This window comes from Xenopus laevis, chromosome 2S, assembly GCF_017654675.1.
Source record: "Xenopus laevis strain J_2021 chromosome 2S, Xenopus_laevis_v10.1, whole genome shotgun sequence".
Classification (NCBI taxonomy): Eukaryota; Metazoa; Chordata; class Amphibia; order Anura; family Pipidae; genus Xenopus; species Xenopus laevis.
In genome coordinates, this window is record NC_054374.1 from 32,639,554 (window position 1) to 32,657,278 (window position 17,725).

The 17,725-nt window shown below is 38.6% G+C and overlaps 1 protein-coding gene across 2 annotated transcripts in view; it reads right to left on the reverse strand.

Annotated features, from left to right (window-relative positions):
* Positions 1–824: 824 nt before the first annotated feature.
* Positions 825–17,725, reverse strand: part of acot9.S (acyl-CoA thioesterase 9 S homeolog) — a 33,179-nt gene continuing 16,278 nt past the window's right edge. For both annotated transcript variants that reach the window (XM_041583576.1, XM_041583575.1), the window contains 10 exons: positions 16,722–16,805; positions 16,326–16,429; positions 14,729–14,802; positions 13,103–13,170; positions 12,535–12,646; positions 11,570–11,660; positions 9,533–9,618; positions 7,580–7,667; positions 5,542–5,692; positions 825–1,459 (listed from right to left, as the gene is read on the reverse strand). In XM_041583576.1, the coding sequence (XP_041439510.1) occupies positions 1,380–1,459; positions 5,542–5,692; positions 7,580–7,667; positions 9,533–9,618; positions 11,570–11,660; positions 12,535–12,646; positions 13,103–13,170; positions 14,729–14,802; positions 16,326–16,429; positions 16,722–16,805 (938 nt within the window). In that variant the 3' untranslated portion in view covers positions 825–1,379. The remainder of the gene's footprint in view (positions 1,460–5,541; positions 5,693–7,579; positions 7,668–9,532; positions 9,619–11,569; positions 11,661–12,534; positions 12,647–13,102; positions 13,171–14,728; positions 14,803–16,325; positions 16,430–16,721; positions 16,806–17,725) is intronic.

Below are 17,725 nucleotides of genomic sequence, written 5' to 3' on the forward strand. Positions count from 1 at the left end.
CCACAAAATTTGCGAAATCACATTGATCTGAAAGCTATAGGGTGCTGGAGTCCCTGTGATGTGTGTGATGGGAATGCAAGACAACCTGTCAAATCTGGCCAGAACATTCGCAGATGATTGGGCATTAGAGGACATGTAACCCCTCCAAAAAAAAAACTTTTAATCAGTGAACAGCCTCTTTGAAATCTTTAGATACATACCACTTTGTACTGTTAAAAGGTTAACAGTAAGGCTGCAGCATCCCCTTAATCACTTAGAACTCCTTCTTCTCCTCTAACCCACTTAGCCCCCTCCCTCAGGCATTTACTTTGGCTGTTGGCTCATGAGCATGCTCAGTTCTTCTCAGCTCAGATTACTAAACACACCCTCCAGTCTAACAGCCAATGAAGAGATAGCATTACTGGTCTCATAGAAACTCTAGTTGTCTGATCCTATTTTTTCTCCTAACCACCTCTCCTGAGCTCAGCTTAACCATTACAGTGCTCAAACCCAGAAGAACTTTTTATCAAAGTATGTTGTGCTTGTGTAAAGCTGCGTTCTGCATTGCATGAACTTTACAGCATACAGTACATGTCTCAATGATACTAATGATGTGTCAGGGGGAAAATGGCCGCCGGGTGAAAGCTGCTATTTGTTTTAGGGAAATGTGATGGCACTAGCAAAAGGAGGGGGTATAAGCAGTACAAATGATGTGGCTTGGGTGGGGAAGATATGCCCAACTTATATACAAGGTAGGAAAATGTAGGCTTTACGTGTCCTTTAAGATCATATAAGAGTGCAAAAGGAAAACAACTGTACATCTCACTCTTAAAATTTACATTAGATAAACACAGAAAAAAACCTTTATTGACCTTTTAAAAATAAGGCTTGTCTAGCATGCATACATTTGATTCTGCAGCTGGCCATAGCTCTTGTGAAGCATGCAGTTACTGGAAGCACAACCTTCAAGCAGCTCTTTTAATGTTTACAGAGGGGAACACACAGAAAGATTCCATGTTTATTTCTTATATAGTACTGGAAACTCAATATCCTAAAGTCTGGTCTGGGCTGCATTTCACATTTGTTTTTTACTTACAGGTCCAAATTTAGGACGGCATGGTTTGTATCCATCACTATGAAATCTGCTACTAGTGACTTGAGCTTTGCAGATAACCACAGTCATGTTTCACTGATGCTTTGGTGACAAGACAGTTTTCAGACATTTAAGTACAAGTAAAGTTGATTTGATCGATTTGATAAGAAATGAAGTGCAGTAATTGATGGCTGTTTTCTTCTTTAAAGGGTACAGTTTATGTAAAAGCAGCAGCAAGCATCTCCGGCCTATGAAACACATGATTGTTCATAAGGTTGAGAAAAGTAGTGTTCAATGTGCATTTTGTTTATACGCTGCCATTCTGTCCATTTCTGCTTTTGACGGTCGCATCAAAATGTCGCTTTCCATCCAAATATAGCATTGATTCTGTACAGAGGCAAAAATTGTGAATAAAATACGAGCATATGAATTTCAGAAATATACCAACAATTCAGTTATAAAACAAAAAACGTCTTCTGTAAACTATTTTATTAGATATATTTTCCACTATGTGCAGTATGAGCTCTCTATGTTAAGAGTGCCACATTGCTTTCACCAAAAGGAGGGGGAGAGCATAACCAACCAAGACTGTCTCCTAAAGACTCCATTTTATCCACATTTTTAAAAATGATTTCCTTTTTCTCTGTAACAATAAAATGGTACCTTGTACTTGATCCCCACTAAGATATAATTAAAGGACAAGTAACACTAAACATTTTTAAAGGGAAAGTAAAGTCTAAAATAGAATAAGGCTAGAAATGCTGTATTTTGTATACTAAATATAAACATGAACTTGCTGAACCACAAGCCTAATCAAACAAATGATTTATGCTTTCAAAGTTGGCAACGGGGGGGTCACCCTCTAGTAACTTTATTAAACATCTTTGCAAGACCAAGACTGTGCACATGCTTAGTGTGGTCTGGGCTGCTTAGGGATCGTCTTAAATCATCAAAACAGCACAAGTCAAATATCTGACAGAAGCCGATACAGAAAGACTGATTAGGCAGACTGCACTGGGTCCTGTGTTGTCATGTAATCTAATGTGGATTATATTGGTTTTTCGTATTGTTTAATACAAACTTTTTCCAACTCTGCAGAACCTGTGGCTGCAGCAAAATAATCCTCCAAATAGAATCCCAGTTTATCTGTTTAAATCTGGCTCCATGGTCTTTGTCCCTGCAGCTGGAGTTGGAAACAGTAAAGGGGATGTAAAGGCAAAAATAAAATCCAATACAAATCTCTACACAGTTGCTGACTGCTCTACAGGGAAACAAACAAAGCTGCTTGAGTTCTGCATGGTTGGGAAGTAAGGCGGGGGGTTCCCCCTGCTGTTCATAAGTATGATTGTTTCCCTGCAGAGCAGTTAGGGACCATCTGACAATTCCTATCCACAGCAGTAAATGAAGGGAGACTTTCACTGCATACAGTCAGGTTTCTTATAAAAACGGTACACATTTTTTAATTAAAAGTATATTGGAGATAGGTTTCTTTTTTATTAAAGAAAGTAAAAATGGGATTTTATTTTTTTGCCTTTACATGTCCTTTAATTAAACAATCCATTCCCCCCTACAAAAATACTGCTATCCTGGACAAAGTTAACTCTCTTTAATATTTAATACATGAATAGGGAAACAAAATATCACTTCAGTTTGTTTTAAAAAGGCAATGTGGTGACCTGCACTTACGTGCGCGCTCCAATGTCCTGCTAGCCGGCTTCTTTCTAAAACCGAAAGTTACCAGGGCAGCTGCTGTTCAGCCGGTGACTTTTTATTAGCTTGTTGAGCTTGGTAGCTGCTCACTCCCCTCTCCTTTCCCAGCCACCTCGTTCCTGGGGGTTATAAATAGGGATGCACTGAATTCACTATTTTGGATTCGGCCGAACCCCCGGATCCTTCCTGAAAGATTCTGCCGAATCCTAATTTGCATATGCATATGCAAATTAGGGGTGGGAAGGGGAAAACATATTTTACTTCCTTGTTTTGTGACAAAAAGTCATGCACTTTCCCTCCCTGCCCCTAATTAGCATATGCAAATTAGGATTTGGTTCAGCCGGGCAGAAGGATTCAGACAAATCTGAATCCTGCTGGAAAAAGGCCGAATCCTGGCCGAATCCCGAACCGAATCCTGGATTCGGTGCATCCCTAGTTATAAAAAAAAAATAGGTGACTGTGTGAAATTGATAAGGATGTATTTGGCTAGCAAGCAAACTAGAAGGTCAGGATGGTTGGGAAAAAAGCAACAGAAAAATAAATATACAGTACATTTAGCCTATATTTCGTTGAGACAAATCCAAGCAAAAAAAAAAAAATAGAATGTAAAAAGGCTCATTTAAAAATGGAAGTATAGTGTTAAAGTGAAACTCTGGAAGCAATTCATCATGGTTTTTATTTAACCACAAAGCAGCATTTTCCGCAGCAATTCAGGTATCCAGCAAAATAAATGTAGTTACTGGTTGTGCGTCTACATGAATCACAAGCAATTGTGTTCAAAGTTTGTCACAATGGGGAGTGCACCATTTACGGTGTATTAAAAGTATGCTTTTGTGTGAATTCTGCTGCCTGTTATTGAGGCAGACAACAGCTTGAATGGCAGGAGCTAACGGATCCTCTGTAAATAATAACACTTGCATGCAGGTCCGAGAAGAGGTAAGAGAGACTTTCTGGTGCCAAACAGAAATATAGAGGAATACAAGGGGGTCTTTAAAAGCAAGAACACTGGGAGGCACATTTATCAAAGATCGAATTTCGAATTCATGTAAGTTTTTGAGAACTCCCCTAAACTCCCATAAATACACAATTTGACCAATCGAAATTTATTAAAAAATATAATTTTTTAAAATTTGGATGAATGGAATCGTCCCGAAAACTCGAATCGAATTAAATTTTAAAAACTCGCTTCCAGTTTTTTTTTCCAAAAAACTCGATTGTCAGGAAGGCTGCAAACAACTCCAAATTGATCCCTGGACCTCTCCCATTGACTTACTCCCATTACAATTCAGCAGGTTTTAGGGCTCTTACAGACGAGCGGTTTTACCTGCGCACCCCTGCGTTGCGCTTTCTTCCGTTCAGCTGCAGGGTTGCGCAGGAGTAGATGCACTGAATTATTGTCAATGGGGCTGTACTCACACAGACGCATGTATGCGCCGAACGCAGGTAAAATGCAACATGCTGCATCCCACCTGCTGCATCCCACCCTTAGGAGGCGAAAAGTCTAATTTGAGTTCTTAAAGCCCCAGAAAATCTAAATTTGATTTATTTTTTTTAAAACTCAAATCGAATTTGACAGTTTTGACCATAAAAAAATTGAAAATTTAAATTTTCAGTTCGAACCTTGATAAATCTGCCCCTTAAGGGATATTTATTATAGTTGAAATGGCAAAAAGTAGAAAACTTTGAGTTTTTTTTTTTTACTATAAAAAAACTATACAAAAAAAACCTTGAATCTTTTATACCCGGGGATTAAAAAAAGTCAGAATCCGGCATCTCAGACCTGCCGAGGTTGTATATAAGTCAATGGGAGAAGTCCCGAAGATCTGATCCTGATCTGCTCTGGGTTTCGTGCAATAATCTGAAGATTTCTTGGTTTTCGGGCAAAATCAGAAAAAAACGTACAATTCAAGTTTTTCACGATTGTTTTGCGTTTTTTTCTTACACAGGAAATTTTCAGGAAAATGTATTGATGAATAAGGGGAAATAACCTGTGCGGATTTGGTTGGAGTCGATTTCAGAAAATAATGAGATATTTTCGGATTTAGATAAAGTACCCCCTTAATGAATAGCATCAATGCACTAAGCAAGTTGTGTCTGTTTTAAATCAGCTGCACTTCCATAAATACACCTGTAATATCCCTTTAATGAGAGAACACAAATTAAACGGCATCTTAGAGTTCTCTGCAAATATATATGAGCCTCCAGTCTCCATACACTTCATCTCTGGCACACGATACCTGGCACACTTTCAGAAGGGAAATTTTATAAAATGTGTGTGTTATGCTGTTATATCTGAGATTCTAGCTTTCCTTATAAGGGTAGGACTCCACGAGCGATTTTGTCGCGATCCGATGCGCTGCGACAAAATCAAGGTAAGAGATAGAATGGTCGCATGGCGTCGCAAAGTTGATCCGACGCGACATGACTGTCAAATGCAGACGCTGCGTCTGCATCCAACAGTCGCATCGCGATGGATCAACGCTGCGACACCATGCGACAATTCTATCTCTTAACTTATTTTTGTAGTATGCGACAAGTCGCATGCGTTATGTCGCAGCGCATCGACAAAATCGCTTGTGGAGTCCTACCCTTAGACAACATGGAAATAGAAGGCAGGGACAATTAAGTACAAGGAAAACATATTAACCAAATGAAAGAACAAAATATTTAACTTTTACAAAATGTAAAGTAATCTTCCCCCTTTAATAAACGCTGCATCTGTTAGATCATGTAAAGGACAGATAGCGCTTGATACTCACCTCCATATGTCTGCGGCACTATATGGAGAACTTCTTTATCTGACATGAATGTGAAATGAAAGATGTTCGTGGTATGGTGTTCTCTGGTGATGGGGTCAGAAACTTCGCTGTGCACTCTGACCTGAATGTACTTGCTCTCTGTGTAACACACCTAGAAAATAAATCAGGTCATCAATAGGTTGGCTGAAATGTTACAGCAGAAAGTGAAAAAGCCCTAATTGCCCTTAAAGGACCAGTAACATCAACTTTTTTTTTTTTAATTTGTTTGTATAATACGAAAAAAAACACCAACACATATTAAACTTTAAAATCACAAAGTTTTTATTTAGAAATAACTTACCGAATCTCTGCTTGTGCTCCTCTTCAGAAAAGGTGTCAGGGCGTGCGTGCGGCGCTCATTTTCTCCTCCCTGGCTATCTCCTATAAGGAAGGCAGGGAGGAGAAATCGAGTGTGCACAATGGATCACCCGACCGCCTTTTCTGAAGAGGAGATTCGGTAAGTTATTTCTAAATAAAGACGTTTAACATTTAATATGTGTTGGTGGGTTTTTTTTCCGTAGTATAGAAACAATTTTTTTTTTTTTTACATTTTTGATGTTATTGATTCTTTAAAGTTTGCACCCCCTGTAAGTCAAATCAACAGCTGTTGTAAGACCTAATGTGTTTCTTTCATAAACATTGCTATGCCCTGATATACTGAAATACTTAAGAAAAAGTTACACGTACTTGACACACTCTTAGGGGCAAAGTTATCAATTTTTTGTCACCCTTTGTGGAAAAAAACTTGCACACAAGCTAGAATCACATTGATCCATTAAATTTTAATAAGGCTAAAAATCTTGACTGCAAGGTAAACTGGAAAAATAAAAAAAGTTCTTAGAGGCAATTCCTATTGATGTCTGGAAACGTGCCAGTTTTTACTTGCCGAGGTTTTTCTGGCGACTTTTCAGTTTTTGGATTTATTTTTGAATAAATCCCAACTATGCAAGATTTCTGGAAATTCAAGTATATTCACGTTCATGAATTGAGAAAAAACGCCAACTAATTTTTTCATAACTTGTCCCTTAGGGGGTTATTTAGCAAAGGTCGATTTTAAAGTAATGTGACATTTTTTAAACTCTGATAAATTAGATTTTATTCACCATATCAATGGTATGTTATTTATGAAAAAAAATTTATGGATGATGGACACATTAACAGGAATTTTTTTTACCTTAACAGGATATTTATGGACTTGTATTTATAACACTATGGACTGCCTTGCAAGGAAAGTGATGGACACATGGACTTGAGGGTTAAACTTGTGCTGGCAACCAAATGTATCACATGGTAGAGTCATGCAGCGGGTCGGTACCCGCAAAGACCTGCGGTACCCTACGGGTTGTGGGTAGAAGTTCTGGGTGTGGGTATAGACGCGGGTTTGCGGGTCGGGCTGCAGGTCTTCTCAATAGCGATTCTTACTCCTTTTTTCGGGTCATGCCTACTTCCGATGATGTCACTTCCGGTTACAATGACAGCACTTCCTGATTCTTGATGGACAGCGGGTCGCAGTCCGGGTTGCGGATAAGGTACTTGCGGGTCGGGTAGCGGGTCCAAGCGGGTAAGAGTTCAAAAAAAATGGACCCGAGCAGGACTCTATCACATTGCGTAATTTAGGGGAGGTGGTTTAGAGTCTCCAGGGTATTTATTGTGCATTTTATTGGCTTTTTTTGTATAACTTGAAAAAGGGATATATTCCCAAAAAATGTTAAGATTTAGCACCAATAAAGGGTGATTGCAGACAAAAGTACTGCCTATGTTCCAGTCTGTTTTAACTTTCTATATTTGTGAATACTAATACACGGTGGATGGGGAGTATATGAAACAGCAGGAAAAAGGAATTATCCCACTCTGAAAAACTATATTTATATAGTTTTGACCAAAAAAAAAAATTTGACAATTCCAAAATTCTAATTCAAATTCACATTTCGAACCTTAGTAAACCGGCCCTTAGTGTAAATGAGAACAGGAGATTTCACAGTGAAAGTACAAACCCTACCTGTGCAGAAAGGAACAGCAGTGATCCAATTTCCACAGGTCTTTGGAACATAATATCATCAACAGCTACAACATAGGGTCTTGAACCGCTGCAAACACAAATTAACAATATACTTTTAACAACTATGCATTTTCTAGAATACAAATCATGATGGGCAGACAAGGGCTATGAAAGGCCTTGTAAAGTGTTTCTTTTAGTTTTAGAGTCCTTCAGGCATTTTAGCTACCCGCTATTTAGTTGAATCGGAAGCTCAGCTTGTTGTCTGACCCCTGCTTCTAGAGCTCACAGCCATAAGCAGTGGGAATCAAAACAAAGTGTGCAGCATTGTCCTTAAACTATCCTCTGTTCCTATGGGAAAAACATCTGACACATCTGCATATCTGTAACCTAATAAACAAAATATATCTGTTTGGAATGTAAATGAAAAAGCAAATTCTGTAGTATTTGGGATATTAGGGTTTTCATAATTTAGCCATTCTTTGGAAATGTAACTGTTAATTTTTAGTATGCCCTATAAATAATATTGTAATACTACAAAAATGAATAACCTTTAAAATGTGTTCTTACAAACTTGTCATTGGTTACAAATAAGGCTAAGAAGGAAAAAAAAACAACCAAATGCACCGAGAGCCATAGAGTTTTCATGATTAAAATAGCCAAAAAGTATGTTAAGCACAGCTCAAGTGATAAGGTGCCAAAATAGGTGGGATTTAGGTAGACCAGGAGTGTGATTGGGTGTAATAGACTATCACCAGGTGGACCTATGGGACTCCATTATTTCTGAAAGCAGCAGTTTTGGTCAGATCAGTAGCCATGAGTTTCTTGTTCCACCCCCTTGAATTAAAAGGGATACTGTCATGGAAAAACACATTTTTTTTTCCAGAATGCCTCAATTAATAGTGCTGCTCCGGCAGAATTCTGCACTGAAATCCATTTTTCAAGAGAGCAAACAGATTTTTTTATATTTAATTTTGAAATCTAACATGGAGCTAGACATATGGTCAGTTTCCCAGGTGCCCACAGTCATGCGTCTTGTGCTTTGTTAAACTTCAGTCACTCTTTAAGGCTGTACTGCAAATTTGAGGTATATCACCCACCTCCCCCCCCAGCAGCCTAACTACAGAACAATTTGAAGGTTACCAGATAACAGCTCCCGGACACAAGATAACTGCTGTCTGGTAGATCTAAGAACAACACTCAATAGTAAAACTCCAGGTCCCACTTTGACACATTCAGTTACATTGAGTAACAACAGCCTGCCAGAAAGCCGTTCCATCCTACAGTGTTGACTCTTTCTGAAAGCACATGACCAGGCAAGATGACCTGACATGGCTGCCTACACACCAATATTACAACTAAAAAAATACACTTGTTGGGTCGGGAATTCAATTTTACACTGTAGAGTGAATTATTTGCATTAATAGTGTAATTTAGAAATAAACAACACCATAATAATCATGACTGGATCCCTTAAAACAATCAGATCACCCTGGAGGCCAGTGAATTGCTTTTACACATAGGCCCATAAAGACCAATTCGGTCTTCATGCAGTAGAAATCCCCACCCAGCTTGATGGATATCTTTAGGAATGCATGTTTAGGTATGACTAATACTGCTAACTGTGACTTAAACCTACACAAAGGCTATGAAGCAAATGGGACATCATTTAGATTCCCCTTTTAATATTGCTATTAGACAATACAAATACAAAGGGACTATTGTAAAATGAATCAGTTATTTGCTTAAAATAAAAGGGCAGAATACGGTGTAATTTACAGCTATAACTATGACATCTGGATATGCACTTAGCATCAGTGAAAATGTCCTGCACACAACTTCATTAACATGGAACAATTTATACCAGTAAAATAAGCTGCTTGATGTTGAAAGGTGATCATCTTGATGGCTGTGTAAAACAGTATGTAAAGCATTTTGGTAATTTTATAAACTCACCCAAAAGAGCAGGCAGTGGCCCAGCCTAGCTCATATGCTTTCCTCATTAAAAATCCACCAAAAATCCTGTTGAATATGTTTCTTTCCTGAAGAGATGTCAAAGAACACAAAACCATTTTTAAATGAAGAAATCCTCCCTGTAGTGTTGATTACTACATCCCTTATTATTTCACATCCCTAATTATTTGCAAATTTTTGTAAGAGCCAAGACAATGTTGTCCTAAAGTTGTAACATCATCAATAGACTGTATCGACACTGAACCAGATCATCATGGAAATTGGCAGAATGATGGTGATCTAAATTTACAGAAATAAATTAAATGTTTTTTTACACAGACATAACTGTTTCCACAAGCTGAACTATGAAAATCTGCCTGTACTGCAGTTCCCCACCACTCAGCCCCTCATTCTTCTTTCCATATTGGGTGGTACACAGATTCTCTGGACAACAGAGGGATTTTAAGTCCCAAAATGCATCACTTCACAATGAAACAAGGTGAGGGCAGACTATTGTGGTTTTCTTTCAATCTGTGGAAGTGGCAACATGTTTTGAACAATGTATTGCTATAACAATACCTTATTTGCAAAGAAAATGTCAGTTTCTTGTTTTGGGAGGTCTTGCACTTGATTAACCAAATCCTTACTTATGCATTGACATATGGGCGGGGGGTAATACAGTTTTAAGACTAGAATGTTTGAATTTATACCTGAAAATTCAGGAGGTTTGTGGCACATAAAATTAATTTGAAATCTGTTTTATTCTCCCAACAGCAATACTTTAGGCATGTCTAGATTGCACAGCAAGGCCGGAACTAGGGGTAGGTAGAGTAGGCGCCTACCTAGGGTGCAATCATGATGGGGTACACTTTTAAGGGGATTTTGTTTTCTTTTTTAACCCTGGTTTGCTTGGCCTTTAAAGTTTTTAAATTTTATAAACCGCTTACTCCAAACCCCTCTTGCCTGTGATTCATACTGCTGGCACTCCCCACCTCCTTCTTGGCAACTGCTGGCACAGGTACATATTTGTGGGCAATATGATGGATTTTTGGCTCCTGCTGGCATAAGTACATATTTGGCGGCAATATTGTGGATTTTCTGGCTTCTGCTGACACAGATACAGATTGGGGGCAATATGAGGGATTGGCTGCTGCTGGCACAGGTACAAATGGAGGTAATATGATGGAATTACAGTCCGGGGGTAATACTATGATGGATGTTTTGTCTTATGCTGGAACAGGTACAGATTGGGGGCAATCTGAGGGATTGACTGCCGTTGGCACAGGTACATATGGGGGTAATATGACAGGTGCTGGCACAGGTACATGGGGCTGTAGCAGAAGAATCGTGTGCACACCCGAGCCCTTAGAAATAGTGTCCACCCGGTGCACAGACGCTGGGAAGTCGGCACTTCCCCAAAATTAACTAGAACAAACAAAAAGGTACCGGCATTCAGGGCGATTTCAAACAAGGAACGTGTTTATTAGCGTCACAACGTTTCGGGGGCGTTCCCCCGTCGTCATGTGATAAGGGGGAACGCCCCGAAAGGTTGTGACACTAATTAACAGGTAAGGGGCTTGTCCCATGTTTGAAATCGTCCTGAGTGCCGGTAACTTTTTGTTTGTTACAGGTACATGGGGCAACATAATGGCTGCTGGCACAGGTACAGGGGCAATACAGGGTGCCAAAATACCTTGTCCCAGGCCTGTTGCACAGGCATGACAAAGAAAGTATAACTTTCATTCTTCAGGATAAAAATATACAGCTTAAAAATGGCTAATCCCGCCTCCTCCACACCACCAAAAAAATGATAAGATCTGAACACTATGATCATGGGACACTGGTCAAAACACTGAATATGTACAAGGACTGTGTAATATCCATTGACCATTTTAGATACTCTCAAAAGCATACTGTTAAATGCACAAGCATGCTGTATTCTGCAACTATGCACAACAATATTGTTTAGCAAAGGAAAAGGAGCTATTATACCCCAGGCTTATAACTGTTACAATCTGCAGATGCCATAATGAAAGGTACCTGAGGGTGGCAGATCTCTAAGCTCTTGAGTTTTGTATCTTCCATCCACACAGAATTAGGAGGCAGAATTCGACTTCGAAAGCTCACAGTCCTTTTAAAAAAATAATTTAAAGAAGGTAACTTAAGCAAGAACAAAAAGCATGACAGGCTGTGTGATATTGTATCTTTATGTAGATATGAATTCAAAGAAGCAAGTATCATAACATAAATAGCATATCAAATAAAATCAGAGACACTGGAGGGAATAAACTGTTGTTATAAAGAAATGCTTACAAGATATAAACATGTAAATGTAAAAAAAAAATTAACATCAGGATTATAAAACAAAACCCTAAATTTTCTTAATAACATTACTGGACAATTCAACTTCAAGATAGGACAGGGTTGCTAAGGAGACTTGGGGGCAGATTTATTAAGGTTCGAATTGTAAATTTAAATTTTCGAGTTGGATTTTTGGTCAAAACTCACAAATTCGAATTGGGAATAATCCAAACTCAAATTCAAGATTTATCATACCTTGACCATGGGAACAACTCGAATTCGACTATTTGCCACCTAAAACCTGCAGAGTTCATGTAGAAGTCAATGGCAGTGGTCCAGTGACCCATTTAATAGCCTTCCTGACATTCACGTTTTTTTTCAGATTCGAGTTTAGTCGAATTTGATTCAAATCAAGATTTCGGGTCAGTTATATTCCATCGAGTTTTAGACATTTGCGTTTTTTCTTAAATAACTTCCCATTTGAGTTGTGAGTATATTCGAATTTATTAGAGTAAAAAAAAAAAATTCACATAAATTTGACCTATGATAAATCTGCCCATTGGAGTTTTAGTTCACAGAATGTAGACCACTGACCAATATCATTTATACAGACAATTCAGGATAATTATTTGTACTGAGCTATTCGTAGAGTATTGTAACAGGTCTGACAGAATTCTTCCTTGCATGACAGCAGCTGCACTTACCGTTGGTCAAGCGTGTTCAGAAACATATCATGCACGACCTGACGTTCATCTGCAGTTGGAGCCGTTTTCAGCAGAGATGCAGTGCTAAAATCAACCCTCCTCGTTTTGTTCACTTCACAAAAATAAAAGAATTACAGGAGTTTTATTGAGATCAGATGCCTTCATAGTAATATCAAATTATACTAGTTGAAGCATACAATCTGATTCCATTATTTGACCTGCCATGGAGGATTCAAATCTATGTTGTACAGCTCTTGCAGCTGATTAAAACAAAGTGGCCTGCCATATCCAGGAGATGCCTCTCTTATCTTGAACGTTATAAATACTATCTAAACCACTTGTATCACATCTTACCTGTTGTTCCAAGGGCAAAAACAGACTCCAACACAACAGTGCTGCAGGCTAGTTCTTGTGCAAAATTATTCTGAAAACGTTTGAGCTCGTTTTTAAAGTTGAATAATTTATATAACATCTTCCAGAAATGGCTGACTTTCTTATTTATTACTGAGTATACAATAAAGAGGCCTCTAATTATAGTACACGTGTTCGTTAAAGCTAAAACACATACGCTCTCCTTGTTTGAAAAGATTCTCCTCTTCAGGACCATCAGGAATTAATGGATTGACAAAAGCCGGCCTAGAAAAGAAAGATAGAATATAAGTTATTATTTGAAGGGAAGCTGACCATAAGATGTAAGCCTTTTTTAAGCTTATTGCAGGTTCTTAATGGTCATTTTTAGAAATGTGTTCATATAATAAAAAAAGAACAAAACAATATTGTACAGGTATGGGACCTGTTATCCAGAATGCTCCGGTTTTCCGGATAACGGATCTTTTTGTAATTTGGATCTTCATACCTTAAGTATTCTAGAAAATCATGCAAATATTAATTAGACCCAATAGGCTGATTTTGCTTCCAATAAGGATTAATTATATCTTATTTGGGATCAAGTACAAGCTACTGTTTTATTGTTACAGAGAAAAAGGAAATAATTTTTTAAAATTTGCATTATTTGGATGACATGAAGTCTATTCCATAATTCGAAGCATTCTGGATCCCGGGTTTCCGGATAACAGATCCCATACCTGTACATATGGCAGGAGAAGATCCTTTATTATGAAGAACAAGTCCAGGGAGAGGCAAGTGCCTCCCTCCAGGGCCGGATTTACATAGTGGGCGCCCCTAGGTCCACTACCGTTCGTAGCCCTTGTCCCCTCCCCTTTATTCGTGCATATTTTCATCATCTGGACCGGAGCAATGGGGATTGGCGCATGGGAAATTTAAAAAAATCATTGTATCTCCAGCGCATCCCCAGTGTTTTTGAACCAATGTGGGTGTGGTTGGCCAGCATGCCGCCCCCCTAAAATCCTGCTGCCCTAGGCCCGGGCCTAGGTGGCCTTTCCACAAATCCGGGCCTGCCCCCCTCCCCTTTGGGCTGGCACAGCATCTAATTCCTAGTAGTTGTGAATCATTCCTGGCAACAGTTTAATAAAAGTTTATTGAATATCTTTGAATTTTTCCAGTTGAGTCAGTGCCGATAACACACACAGTTGTAGCTGATTCTGAAGTGCAAATGATGTATATGATATATGGATAGCCTCATACACCAAATATAAAATCAAATTGTTCCAGGCACATACACCTGGGAGTAGCGTTACTCACAGGACAACTATCAAGTGGTACGAATTTGGGTCTCGTTTCTACATTCATAAATAACACCCAAAGAGAATGTATAGCAGTTAAATGGCACATGTTGCAGTAGTAAATTCCAAAACCCACCAGCACACCCTGGCCTCTCTGGTACAAGCTGGCCTGGTGCACAGTTGAAAGGGATCGGCAACCCTTAATGAAACACGGTTAGCAAGAAGAAAACCGGCACTCAGAGCTCAATGCATGCGGGCAAAGCCCTGCGTGTTTATTGCAACGTTACGTTTCGGGGGCGTGCCCCTTCGTCATATTGAATGTTCAGATCAACAAAAGTAGTATAAAGTTTTGAGAAGACCAATCCCCCTTGTTAGTTAAGCACAGTCCATGAATGGGCTGCTACCCCCTCCCAAATATTATGCTACTTTGTTATTTGCACACACATTCCCAATTATATTGCTGCAATCTGTTGTACTTTGTAATCTTACTTGTAACGTAAGCAGTACATCGAATTAGGCAGAGCTATATAACTCCAATGCCCATCATTTACCTTTTATTCTCAGGATCTCTGGCCACCATTACAAATGTTGCATCTAGCACAGGGCTGAAAGCACCATCATGGAGCTGCAAAGAGAATAAAACAGTGCAAATGTATTATGCAGCATGTCATGCATGAACAGAAAAACTTTCTACATGCCAGGGGGTATAAGAGATGTAGGTGCATATATGTATCTTGAAAATATTTTCTTTTATTTTGATGGTAGAGTATGAGGACATAGTTTCTTGGAGGTACGCAGAGTTCCTTCTCTGAGTTTGTTCTGCATTATACCTTGCTTTAAAGGGGAACTCTGGCTTCCAAACCAAAATTTGATAAAGAGGCCCACATAACACAGAAACCCCTAATATACCCATCACAGTTACCTGTGTGAATAAATGTCATTTTCTATGCTAAAATACAGCTGTTTAACAGTTCTTCTCTTTCTGCATCATTTCAAATCCTGGCAGGGAAGGAGGGACTCTGATTGTAACAACTTCTCCACATCTTACAGACAACATGCAGGAACTACATAACCCACAACCCATTGCACTGTGATGTTCATTTCCTTATTAAAATCACATGTGCAGGGAATTGTAGGGTTTGGAGGATGCAGGCTAAGGACAGAAAGTGCGGAGTCTGTACGTCTTAAACAGTGAAGCTGCTCCAAGAATAAGTGTGGATTTGAGAGAGGTCGAAATCCGGGCCACAGGGAGAACGACTGCTGGCACGCGAGTGGGACCAGCTCTGGGGACTAAACACACACGGACTGGTGCAAAGAGTGCGACGCATGGACAGATAAGGAATTTATATGCCATTACTATTTTTTTATCCTGCAACTTTAATTTTGTATTCGGGGATATGTTGACTAAAACTAAACAAGCGGTGATCCGCCACTTCGCCCTTAGTAAATTTGCCCGTCAGTTCCACTTGGACAGGGACTGATGCGAATGGTATTTTATTTGTATAATTATTATGTATAATCTCTGGAAAGTGTTGCAGAAATGTGGGGCACTATAAATGCATGAAATAAATAAACTTTCAGAGAGGGCGATTCCTATAAAAACAGACTTTTAACAATTTATATAATTTTTTCAAAATAGAATTTTCTTCTCCAAATACATTTGCCTCTACAGGCATGGGACCGGTTATCCAGATGGACCTAGGGTTTTCTGGATATGGGATTTTTCCATAATTTGGATCTTCATACCAAAAGTCTATTAGAAAATCATGTTAACATTAAATAAACTCAATAGTCTGGTTTTGCTTCCAATCAGGATTAATTATATCTCAGTTTGGATCAAGTACAAGCTACTTTTTTAATATTACAGAGAAAAGGAAATCATTTTAATTTTCCTTTCAAGGATCATCTCTTGTTCAGGGCCCGATTTAGCTCATAATATGGTTACCGATATAGGAAAACTGGTGCATTGGCCATTCGGCAATTGTTTTCATAAAACCTAGGGGAGCAAATACGTTTTAATCCCAAATCTAAATTTAACTGACCTTCATCCTGGGCTTTTATCTGATTAAATGTTTCACCACTTCGAGTGCACCCACTAACCACCTTGTAGTCCATATATTTTGAATATTTTTCTTTATTTACACTAACCTGCAACATATGCATTTTGACTTCCATTGATGTTTTTCCAACCCAAGAAACATGCCCAGTAATCTTGATATCACTGTCAGGATAGATAAGATGTTTCCGGAGATCTGAAGGAAGGTGGATAGAAAAAATACTTGATACAAGTTTCATGAAGAAATCTGCTTGCAGAGCTTTGTCCGTGACACAAATTGTCTGGACACAAATTGCTCTGAACGTAACCTACCACAATGTGCTGGATACTGCTTCCCTTAGATGTATACACCCATGTTCTGGGGTAACCGTTGGCAGTACAATATACTCTTGCTTAACCTGCTGGTTATCTCATTTACTTTGGCTGCCATGATTTTCCCCCAGCACATACAATGTGGCACGTGGCTACATGTTGTTCTGTTCACTTACCTATCTTGTCCACCAAGGCTGTGACAATTGATAAAGGTGATGTCTGACGCAATTCCGACTTTGTATGTGTGTAACAAATGAGCACTGCGTAGAATGAAAAAAAAGTCTGTTTAAGGGGTGGTTCACCTTTCAGTTAATTTTAAATATGTTATTGAACAGTCAGGTCTAAGCATTTATTCAATTTGTTTTCATTATTTATCATTTACATTTTTTGCCTTTTTTTTCAGACTCTCTCCAGCTTTCAAATGGGGGTCACTGACCTCATCTAAAAAACAAATGCTCTGTAAGACTGCAAAATTATTATTATTAGTACTTTTTTAGTAATCCTGTTTCTATTCACTTATTTTTAATATGCCACTTAATATGATATAAACAACTAATCTGTTGCTTAAGTATTCATTTTTGAGGTATAGTTTTCCTTTAAATAGCGGAAATGTGGAAAGCTGCTGAATAAAAAGCTAAATAACTCAATAACCGCATATAATATAAAATGAAAACCAATTGCAAATTTTATCAGAACGTCACTCTCTGTGTCATACTAAAAGTTAACTCAAAGGTGAACACCCCTTTAAACGGGATTATCAACTCATTTACATTAGGGTGCTTATTAATTGTGAAATTTTAAAAAAAGACTGAAATCATAAAGTCAGCTTCTGAAATGAAGATTATTACTGCTCCTGGCCAACTGTAAAACACATATAACACATTTATAAGATCCATTTCTCAGCAAATGATTAGAGCAGAAATAAAGTTTCCAGTATTACTATGGTTCTCACGCGTTGCATGGAAATCAATTTGCACCCAAAATGCAGATAGATAGGGAAGTAATTACTGGTATTATTGGTGATACTAAAACTGCAGTACTTTGCAACTCCTTCTGATGCATCCAGTCTAACTGGGGTGTATGCGTGAGTCAATGGGACTACACCAGGGGTCCCCAACCTATATATTACTCGTGAGCCACATTTAAATGTAAAAAGAATTGGGGAGCAACACAAGCATGA